General features: G+C 52.3%; 1 protein-coding gene across 1 annotated transcript; it reads left to right on the top strand.

The window, feature by feature from the left end:
- Positions 1-6,483: 6,483 nt before the first annotated feature.
- On the top strand, positions 6,484-10,583 carry IRX4 (iroquois homeobox 4; the record flags this gene model as incomplete). The annotated part of the gene is made up of 5 exons (XM_082044994.1): positions 6,484-6,528; positions 7,400-7,651; positions 8,270-8,376; positions 9,333-9,655; positions 9,832-10,583. The coding sequence occupies 5 exons, from the start codon at positions 6,484-6,486 to the stop codon at positions 10,581-10,583; spliced, it is 1,479 nt and encodes a 492-aa protein (XP_081901120.1).
- Between the last annotated feature and the right edge of the window lie 982 nt (positions 10,584-11,565).

Below are 11,565 nucleotides of genomic sequence, written 5' to 3' on the forward strand. Positions count from 1 at the left end.
GACAGAGGCATGAAAGAGCCCTGGCAAGAATAAATCTGTCGGTGTACAGATGTTCCCTATTAACATTATTGTTCAGCCTTGGTGGCTACGCTGGGAAGACACCGGATTAAAAATTCTCATTGCCACCCCACCTCTCCTGAACCTTTCTCCCCACACCTCTTTGTCTTCGCTTAATTAGGTAGGATATGATATTCGCTTTTTCTTCTCCTCTGTTTTATTGAGACGTCTGCCCAGGTTTACGCCTTTAAACAGGAGTTATATTGATCCCTCCTCCCCCTTCTGTCAATCTCGATTTGTCCCTTCTCCTGCTGAACAAACAATTAAGAAAAGAAAGTACCCACTACGCTGTAGAACTTAGCATACTACAGGCCCCCGCAGGGCTGCCCGGGCACTGCGGGGCCCACTGGCCGTGGGCAGGAGCCTGCAGTGGGTCTCGGCGCCCGGAGGTGGGAGGGTGAAGCGGGGCTGCACAGCACGAAAGACATTTAAGCCCGGGGGCTCGCTGCCAGCCCGTCCAGCCTCCGGCCCGAGTAACTTCTCCGCAGGAAAGAGCGGCAGCAGCCTGCGGCAGTGACCGGCCGGCCGGGTGCAGGAGGACGGAGAAGATAAGCGGGAGCAAACGCCCCTGCCCCGACCTGCCTGCGACTGCCACCGGCGCTGGCCTCCCATTCCCCTCGGAGGAAGCCCCCCGTGCCCGGGCAGCCCGTGCGGGCTGCGCCCAGGGCGTGCGGCTGGGCCGGTCCCGGGGGCGCTGCCGGGACGCGGGTCCCCGGAGCCGGGCGCCGCCGCATCGCACCGCCCCCCGCGCCCCCTCCCCGCGGCCGGGGGGCGCTGGTCCGCGCAGCCCCCGGCTGCTCCGCAGAGCCCGGCTCCGCCGCGCTGCCCCGGGGCTATGAATAAAGCTGAGGCCGATGGGCGGACAGGTACAGGTGCCCGTCTCCTGCGCGCAGGGCTAGCGCTGGCGTCCCAGCCCGCCTCCTCATACGGGAGAGAAACAAAGACGGCGAGAGAGGCAGGGAGAGTTCCTTGTAAGTTTAGCGCCTTTCAGTCGTGACTCGCAGAGATAAATGATAGTTTGGAGGTGCACGCAGTTAATCAACGCTACGGCTGCCCTACAACGTGTGCAACCCGCAGATCATTAGGTTAAATGGAGGACATTCGTGTCCTTCCAGAATCAATGCAATTATTGTTGGCAACAAGGACAACACTTGGAGTGGCAGCACTAATTTTACTAACCTGCTATTAATTATGGTGTCCCCCACGCCCCAGACGGCGTTTATAACCCGAGGAAGCGAGCGGTGCTGGCTGCTTCTGGTTTAAAACGGGAAAAGTTGGAAGTGGAGTGCCTGGCCGTGTTGGAAAGTGTTAATCAGTAAGAAAGAGTGTGATCAGTGGAGCTATTCACTTGAACGTCACTCTGGTACAGGGGGTTAGTGAAGTGATTGTGGCGCCTGGGGACCGAAGGCACTGTGCCGCTCCGCTCAGGTATTACACACTGAGAAATGTCTGCGTTAGTTCTCCGTAGCTCCCTGCAAAGTCAGCCAGCGCAGACGAGAGGAGAGAAGCCCTGCCATGGCACAGCCATCACTACGAGGTTTTAGCCGAAGCCTGGCGTGATTGCAGGTAAAATTTTTCTTCTTGTTTTGGTGGTGATGCTTGTGTGTGTCTCTCCACCGAAGCGGAGGGTGGGGGGAGTGGTGGGGTTTGTGTATGTGTTCCCCCCCCTCACCACCTTCGGAGCCTGCTTTAGCAGCAAGGCAGCTGAAAAAAGAACTGCTGGAGGGAAGAGAAATTATCTGTGATGAATCATTTGGCTTTGTGCGATCTTTACCTAGGATAGAGAGCAAATGTATTTTAACGTATGTGCTATTTCTTGGGAAGGGGGTGTGGATATGATATTCAGCGAGCACTAAGGTAAGGTATCGAGTCAAACTTTCTGCGTTTTAAGGCAAACTTGAACACGCATAGAATTTGAGCTTGCAAGTAGGAAAGTTTTTTCTTCGCAGGGAAGTATGTCCAAGCTGTCCGCTGTCAGGCAGCTCAAAGGCGGTGGCTCTTGAATACCTACGAGTCTGCGGCGCTGGGGGTACAGAAGCTGGAAAGAGAAACCTTATACGATCCTTGTTTTGCTGGTAGACGTGTAGTTGCGATGCTCTTCACCGGGCAAGTAAATGTGGATGTGTTGTAGGGTCCGCCTAGCCTTGCAGCAGCTGCCCAGGTCGCAGCGTTTGCTTCTCTTGCTGAAAAGTTTTGTGTATGAGAAAGCGGGTGTGGTGGTTGTAGCTCTTAAGTGTGAAAAGTTAATAAACACAAAGGAGAGAACGAGCATGTGAGGCCTTTCTGCTTTAATCTAGATTGTTTGCCAAGAGGATTGAAGACTTACAAAATGAAAGCATTGAAATGGATAGCTTTGAACAACTGATTTTACATGTAGTTGTAATCTGACTAAATTAATTAGCGGCGCCTTCTTATGCAACTGTTATGTTTGTCATCATAGCTCTGCCGATCACGAGCCATTGCACAGGTCTGTGCAGGTCGGCAGTATCAATCAGCTCGCTGTCCCTGGATTCAGAGTGCAGGAGATGCAATTACAGCTCAGGTGGGCTCAGAAAACAGAAAACGTGTTTACTGTCCATAGCGACTTTATGGGAGCTAATCTACTTGAAAATGTTGTAGGCTGCCCTCAGTTCCATGTCAGATCCCAAATGGGCAACGTGTAGAGCTTCACAGCGTTTGTCAGGCGGTGTCAAGGTTGCTTTAAATCTGTAACGTGAAAACAAAGCAAAGTCGACTGAAAGAGCTCGCTAAAGTCTGTTTAACTCATAAGCAAATTCCGTCGCTGAAAAATTTCCAGGAGTGACAATAACCCCTCTAAAAGACAAGGCTATGAAAATGCAGATAGTAAAAGTGTAGCTGCATTAACTGCCTCTAGATCATGTCCCTGAAGACGTCCATCAAAGCGTTAGTCCTGAAGAGGTTCTCCGTTTTACCTGCTGTGGCCTGTTACAGCTTCACAGCGTTTCCTTCTCGTTTCATGCTTTTATGATAAAACTTGTATGAACATTGGCTCCAGGTTCTCGGAGAAGAAACACGTATCCCTGGGAGACAGACTTAGTTGCGCTTTGGCTGTGAAATACCTGCTCGACTGGGTGTGCAGACTGGCTCCCACAAGAGGGGAACTCCTCAGCGTTTCCTATTGATCGTGATGGGTTTGCTTGCTCAAACTTTGGAGAAAGCACTGCGTGTTTTTCGCGAAAGCTGTTAACTGCTTTATACAGGAAAGGGGCTTTGACAAGGATCAATTTTTATTGCCCAGCAAAGACTTGCATTTTCCAAATGCTTAAGGATATAGCTCGCAGTATTAAGCGTCTTTACTTGGATATGAACAGTGTTACGTTGTTTATGTGCAAGAACCACAAAGGTGATTTTAAATCATTGTGAGGCTTACTGCATGTTTGTGCTCTGGCACCGAAAATTCAAGATGAAATATAATTGTGTTGAGTTTCTTCTCAACAAAGGGCCATTATTTGTAGATTGTAAGTGAAACAAGACATGAACGCTGGAGGAAGATGTAATGTCAGCTTTTAGTGTTTAAGGTTATTAAGTACTTAAGGTTATTAAGGTTTTTATGGTTGTTTTGTTTGTTTTGATGTGTTTTTTTTTTTAATGACTGCTTTCTAGGGAATACAGATTGGAACTGCACAAGGCTGACTGGGGTAAAGTAGTAGAGCAAGCAGGCTGCAAAGAAAAATGACAAATAATTATCATGATTAATACAGGAAAGTTCGGTGCAAAAATGGGCACCAGAGTATTTGCATGGTGCAGTGAAAGACAACTGTGATATATAAATAGACAAGGACCATAAATATTGAATTTCACCTTGTATTTTAAAGTTTAATAGACTCATCTAAATATCAAAACCTGTAGTGTTCTGCGGACCACTGCGGAGTTGACATCTGCAGTAGTATCAAAAGAAGGAAAGGAGAATATAAAAGCCCCACCACACCAGGACAGCTCCCAAACTGTAGCCTGGAAAACTGTGAGGACTTCTCCATGCAGTTCTCTAGCTCTCCCAGCTAATTATAGTGCTTTACACCGAGCCGCTCTTGAGATAAGTGCAACTGTTTTCTTCCCTCGCACCGGTGAGTTATACTCCAGGGCTTAAATAAACATCCCCCAGCGCAATCAGCGCAGGAGGCAGAGCGAGCAGCATCAAACGCTGCTTGAAGACCATTGTGTAAACAACCGGGTGGCTTTTCTCCCCAAACAATGCAATAGCCCGTCAGCACGTCGCATTGAAGGAAGATGCTTGTAAATAGTGCCTAAAAGTATCATTATATCCAGGCAGCACTGGGGTAGCAGAAGGAATAAAGGAGCGTTTCTGTAACAGAAACCCAATGGGTAAGTTATTAATATTCCCAGAAAGAAGAAGGTATTAGCGTCTCAGGTGAAGAAAGAGTAGGCACTTTATTCCCCCCCAAAAAATCAATACAGAATTCAAAACCGATTATTAACATCATTTGATTCCCGTTCTTTATACCTTTCTCCCGGCTACAGATACTGAGCTGTCAGGATAATTTGCATGTACTGTATCTGATCTCTTTTATTTGCAAACACTCTAAAGCGTCATAAAACGCCGCTCGTTGTAGTCTAACTCAATCCGAGAACTAGTATTTTCATCTGTAAATTAAAGCAATTACGCAGCAGATATTATATTATGTGTACTGTGGTCTCCAGATAGTCATCAATCACCCTCAATCGAGCTGTCAGTGTGGGCAGATTCGTTTCTGGGAGGCAGTCTTCCAGCTGGGGAGAAGAAGAGAACATCATCATTAATTAGAGTGTGACCCTGGGGCTATTCACATGTCTGAACCCAGGAATCTCTCTGAGCAAGTCTGCACACCACGGAGCAGCCTTCAACTGCACCAGCAACCGACCTTCAGCCTCGGAGCTCACTCCTCCGCTTCCTCCACCCGCTCGGCGGCTGTCTGTCCGTCCTGCCCCAGAGGTAGCCGGCCGCCGGGGAGAGATGCTGGAGCTGCCGGCCGGCGGAGGTGGCCAAAGGGCCGACCAGCAGCTCCAGCATCTCTCCCCGACGGCCGCTGCCTCCGGGAGGCAGCACGGAGCCAGCCCCCTCCAAGGGTGACTCACAGGGGGGAAGCTGACTGCATCTGGGGGGGATCCCAGCCCCCAGAGGGTGACGAGGCTGATGGCAGCGGTGGGGTGGGTTGTAGAGAAGGGGGTGATGGAGACGAGACTGCTTCCCAGGCCCTCCTTCACTCGGGCGTCCCGCCGTAGCTCCGGGGAACAACCTAATCAACGGAAAAGAGATGTTTGCTCTTGCGTGAGACATAGAACTTGGCACATTTGAGTTGCATCCCATCTCCCTAATTCTCCCCTCACACTCCGCTTTTACCCCCCACCCCAGCTGTGTGCACCTCAGGCTGGATACGGCCCTCCGCCCCGCGAAAGGCTGGCTTTTACAGCGGAGGTTTGCGATGGGATCAAAGTCGTTTTAACGTGAAAAGTCACGTCCTTTCAGTCTTTCCCCGGAATATGCTTGTAGGGATTTCTACCTGTAATCACACGTCTGGAATAAAAGCCGAGAAGAAAAGCAGGATTGCATGTCATGTGCTTTATTGTCAGCGTTAGTGCTAATTTTAACTGTTGATTAAATCTTAAATGAAGACTCAGTCGTGTGTCCCTTCATATGTCTAGTTTGTAATTGAGACTAATTATTAGTGTGGGGTGGGAAGAAGCAGCTGCTCATTAATTAATTTCTAATTAAAAGTGCTTACCAGCCCTTCAGTGACGAAGGAGGGTGTGGGGAAATCTTAGCTGATACAACATTGATCCTTCAGATTAAAACCATTCATTTCCTTCCCTTCCCCGCAGAAATATAAAGAAATGTTGCAAGCGGGTGTAGCCGCTGCCGGAGAGCTTTCCAAACTTTCACTGCTGTTAGGCAGGCTGAGAGAGATGCTTGGAGAGTCTGTTTTCTACACCGGGGAAAGGTTCCCGAAAATGAATGTTAAACTTACAGGCAGGTTAATTTTAATAGATTTTGCGTGACGTCAGAAGCTCGGCTCTTTTAAAAGAGCGTGCTTCTGAACGGATGTATTTGTATCACTTCCCCCCCACCTTTATTTTTCCGTGGGTGCAAAGTATGTATTTCTGCCGTCACGTTTGCCAGCCTTAGAGCCCACATGTAACAATTACTTCTGTTCCGTAGCTGAAGGAGGGAAGGTGCTGAAATCACTATACTCTTTTTCCCTTCGGTTAAAAAAAAAAAAAAAAAAAAAAAAAAAAAAAAAGTTTAAGATTTCATGTAAATAAATTAAATGTGGTTTTTCTGCTTCGTCCTATAAGCATCTAGGGACCTGTGGTTACCAATCAATTGGTACAATAGAGCAGAGCCAGACTGCAATAGCGTGCAGATCAGACGTCTCGCCTTGTTTCTAGATAACTGGGAGCCTCTGTACCATGTCATATCCTCAGTTTGGCTACCCTTACTCCTCTGCACCCCAGGTAAGACTTTTCGCCTACCAACGTTAATTGATTTTCAGTCCGTATTGATTACTTCCGTCCAGGGCTAAGAGAGGCAGCGATCCTTTTCTAGCATGCGGGAGTGGGAAATCGGCTTCTCGCTCCGTATCTTTCGAAGATGCTCAAGTTATATTTCGCGCACATATTTAAAAATGGGAAGAAACATGAGGGATTTAGGGGGCTTGGGAGTGATAATGATGAGTAGGGGAGGTTTACAGAGATGCGGGAGGCGAGAAGGAGAGCGAGAGTTCCCCCACCCCCTCTCTCCTCCGAGCGCTTTTTTTTTCCCTTTCCCGATTAAATTCACAGTTTACCAATTAAACACGCAAGTACTGAGGTCCGAACCGTATAAACATAATGGGATATTCTAAACCAGCAGGTTAATAACAGATGCGTGCATAGCTGCTACAAATCTGCAGTCAAAATAAATATGCATGAGTGATTTAGAAAAAAGGTTTAAAAACGCAGATGGGAAGCATTGTGCTGCAAGAGGAGAAAAACGATGTAAAGCCAGTCTTGTGAGACCACACCAGAAAAGTTAGGTTTTCAATGCAAAGGGCTAGCGCAACGTATTACAGCCGATTAAACGCTCATAGTCACAGGGCGTTTGTTTGATGTTGTGATTTAAAAAAAAAAAAAAAAGATAAAATACTTGTATGTCTGCGTTTCTCCAGAGCGTTTTTACCCCTCTTGAGGTAAAATACGGAAGGGGAGGGAGGGGAACAACACCCTAAAGCTGTGATCTGATTAAAAAAACAGAAAAAAAAAAAGGAATAAATAAAGAAACCCAAACTCGGTTACAGTTTGAGAAGTTTCCCTCCCCCGCCCTCAGCGCCGCTCTCTTTCGCTCCAGTTCCTGATGAGCACCAACTCCCTGACGACCTGCTGCGAGTCCAGCGGCCGGACACTGGCCGAGACGGGAGCGGCCGCCTCCGCGCAGACCCCCGTGTACTGCCCGGTGTACGAGAGCCGCCTGCTCGCCACCGCCCGACATGAGCTCAACTCGGCCGCCGCTCTGGGGGTCTACGGCGGCCCCTACGCCGGGCCCCAGGGCTATGGAAACTACGTGACCTACGGCACCGAGGCTCCCGCCTTCTACTCCTTGGTAAGCCTCTCCGCCGCCGCGGGGGATGCTCCCGCCCCCTTCCCCGCGCTGCTCCGCGCCGCGCTCCCCGCGGCGGGCTGTGGCCGGTCAGCGGGACCCCTCCGCGGCTTGGGCAGCCCCGGGCGCTGCTTCTCCGCCTCCGAGCCGAGCCGCATGCCGTTCCCCTGAGCCTGCCCGCTTTTGGCGACAGGCGCGTAACCGCGGCGCGTCCAGCTCCGCCGTCATTAAATATTCAAGCCCGGCGCAGTTCTCACGGTAACGCAATTAAAAGTCGCGCCTGACGAGGTGGCGGCCGAGCGCGGAGGGCCTGACCAGGCCGGTAGCTTGGGGCGGCCCAGACACCGGTTGGTAAAAAATGATATAATGATATGCGCTCTTCCCAGCCAGCCCTTTTTTGTTTTGTTTTGTTTTGTTTTTTTTTTTCCTCCTGGCACCGTAACAGCACTTAATGTCTCTATTGATCTCGCTGGCCGCCGCGGCCGAGGGGCCTCCGGGAAGGTTCGGCGCGCCCCCCGTCCCTCCCGCGAAACCTGGGAGGGGGGGAGGAGCGGGAGGCCGAGCTCTCCTGGCGGTGGGGGGCGGCGGGGGCTGAGGGCGGCGGCGCGGTGTCTTTTGCAGAACAGTTTGGAGGCGAAGGACGGGAGCGGGTCTGCGCATGCGGGCATCGCCCCGGCAGCTGCCTACTACCCCTACGATCACACCCTCAGCCAGTACCAGTACGACAGGTAAGAGCACACACCCCCTCCGGCCCTGCTCGCCGGCCCTCTAGACGCGATCCCCACCCCTTCCAGCCCGCCCCGCTGCGCGGCTGAGGCACGGATCTGCCTCCCCGCCGGCCAGCATCTCCCTCCCGGCCCCAGTAATGCCGCCTCCGTCTCCCCATCGACACGTCCCCCTCCAGCAGGGAGATCGGCACGGGGTCCTCTGGACGCCGGACAGGCGGCGGGAGGACCGAGCCCTCTCCACGGAGGCGATAAATAATCTTTTCCTGTGCAGAGTCAGGCTTAGGCGCCCAGGCATCTCTGGTATGTTTATTAGTTTTAAACGAGTGCAAAACCATTTACACACAGTTTCAAGCTTTGAGGCCCATTGGGCGCCAATGACCTTTCCTGAAGGATGTGCATTAAATATTCAGTTGTAGCCCAGTGTCATCTGTGTTAGGTTTCTACAATTTCAGGAACAAAAGGGTAGGAGAGATTGCTAATAAAAGGAATAAGAGGAAATATATTTCTATTAACAGTTACACCCTGGGGTCACTCAGATGTATTCTGTTTGGGGAGGACTGATCCAACAATTTCTGTGCATTTGCAAGCTGCTAGGATTTCCAATGGTTCCTGAAACGTTGACTTTGGCTTTACCATGAATAAAGGCCTGTGGTTTCTTGCCCCTTTCTGCCACCACCACCATGGCACAACAGGGATTTTCATTGCCTGGTACTGCTGTTAGATGAACGAGCTCTTCACCCTTGCCTCTTCCTCAGCCTGAATTCTTGAGGCAGGTCATTCTCTTAAAGCTGATCTGTCCTTGCCCATCTGCCTCCTTCCTGGTCCGGCCACCCCCACACCCTGGAGGGGTGCCACATGCAAGCAGCCAGGCCTGGGGCCCTGGGATCCCCCACTGGACAGGTCTGCGGGGGGTGAGGACGCCTTGTCACTCTGCAGATGCTCTCCTGTACCCGCAGGTACGGCTCGATGGATGGGGGGACACGGAGGAAAAATGCCACCCGGGAGACGACCAGCACGCTGAAGGCCTGGCTGCAGGAGCACCGCAAGAACCCCTACCCCACCAAGGGTGAGAAGATCATGTTGGCCATCATCACCAAGATGACCCTCACCCAGGTCTCCACTTGGTTCGCCAATGCCCGCCGGCGGCTCAAGAAGGAGAACAAGATGACCTGGCCTCCACGGAACAAGTGCTCAGACGAGAAGCGGCCCTACGAGGAAGAGGAGGAGGAGGAGGAAGAGGGTTCGCAGGAAGAGGCGATGAAGAGCGGGAAAGCCGAGGGTACCCTGCTAAAAACAGGCACTTAGCGGTTCGGCCGCCAGCTCGCCCCCGGGGCCGGTCTCGCCCGTGGGGGTGGCCGCGGGCCTCCCTCGTGGGGGCGGCCGCGGGGGAGCGCGGCGCCGCCAGTGACCGTGTGTCTTCTTTTTGCTGTCCCTTCCCCCGCCCCCACCCCGCAGAGCCCACGGGCAAGGAGGAGAAGGAGCTGGAGCTCAGCGACCTGGAGGACTTGGATGCCGCCGAATCGGAGAGCTCGGAGTGCGAGCTGAGGCGGCCCTTCCCGCACTCGCTGCCGCTCCCGCACCCGGGCGGCAGCCACCCGCCGCGGGCCGCCGAGCCCCCCGCCAAGATGCTGCCGCCGGCCGCTGCCGGGGAAGACGAGGAAGAGGAGGAAGCGGCAGAGCGGGCGCGGAGCTGCCTGAAGACGGCGGCAGAGGAGTGCGGCCCCGACCTGCTTGGCGCCCGGCAGCGCGGCTGCGAATCCAAAATGTGCTTCCAGCAAGGGCAGCAGCTGCTGGAGGCGAAGCCCAGGATTTGGTCCCTGGCGCACACCGCCACCTCCCTCAACCAGGCCGAGTACCCCTCCTGCATGCTGAAACGGCAGGGGGGCTCGACAGCTGCCGCCGTCTCTGCCCCGGTCAGTGTCATCGATAGGCACCAGGATTCGCCGGTCACCAACCTCAGGAACTGGGTGGACGGGGTGTTTCACGACCCCCTGTTCAGGCACAGTACTTTGAACCAAGCCCTGAGCAACACGACAGTTTCCTGGGCTACCACCAAAGGAGCCATTCTGGAAACGGGCGCCTTGGGACGCGCGGTGGGGAACAGCGCCAACGTGCTCAAGGGGCAGCTCTCAAACTTGGCCCACCATGACTCTAACAAAGAGTTTCTGGCGTTTCCCAAATCGGGAAGCAAAATGTTTTGTTCCTAACAGGCCCGCCGAGGGGCGAAGGACTTTCTAACGCTTGAAGAGTCAGCTACACTGAAAAGAGACTTGCAAGAGTTTAAATTTAAATATAAAACGTTTTGTTTTGTTTTTAAACAACAGAAACGAGGATTTAAAGTTCTTTTTGCTCAGTTCAACGGACAGACTTTGCTCATTGCTGTTCTAAAGAATTTCTCCTGGCTGCGACTTTAAGGGATCAATGTCGTGAAAGTTATTTAATTCCATGTCCAAAAGCACGTACTATAGCGTAGACCTACTTAAAAAGTTTACATCCGAAAGTTTACAAACGGGGAATTTGAATTCAGATTTAATTTAAGGCATGCCGAGATTAGTTACAAAGACTTTTTGAGAGTTTTTGCTCCTGATTTCCTTGTTAGCATATAATTCACAAACAGCACTTCTATTGAGTTTACACCTACTGCACAAATTTATCTTGACAAAAAAAAATATGTTAAAAGGTATGTTCACTCAAATAAATTGTCTGTTTCAGAGGTAACACAAGTGGTGGCGTTTTGCATTGTGCAACAAACATCTCTTAAGTTTCAAAATTTCCCCCCCGATAATTCCAAGGACTGTCAACAGGCTGCTGGGAGAGGCGGAAAGCGGCTCAGCGGAGCCCTGCTGTGGGAGGATGGATCAGCGGGAAGGATTGTGGGCTGCTCTCCGCGCTTTCCCGTGCCCCCACGGCTCAGCCCTGCGTCCCGGCAGCCGCCCGGGCCGGCGGGGGCGAGAGGCAACGGGGCCGGCAGGCGGGGGGCGGCAGGGGGGGCGCTGGCTGTCCCCTGAGGCGAGGCAGGGCGGAAGCAGCGCTCCCCCCCACCTCCCTGAGCCGCGGGCGGGGGTCGGCCCCAAAGGACCGGTCTCGGCCGTGGCGTCGCCTCCGCCGTGCGTGGAGCAATTGATTCACATGGAAAATTTGATCTTTTAAAAAACCGTTTTAGCTTTCCAGCTCCTCTGTCAGTATGGA

The sequence above is a fragment of the Streptopelia decaocto genome (assembly GCF_964273445.1).
Source record: "Streptopelia decaocto genome assembly, chromosome: 2".
Classification (NCBI taxonomy): domain Eukaryota; kingdom Metazoa; phylum Chordata; class Aves; order Columbiformes; family Columbidae; genus Streptopelia; species Streptopelia decaocto.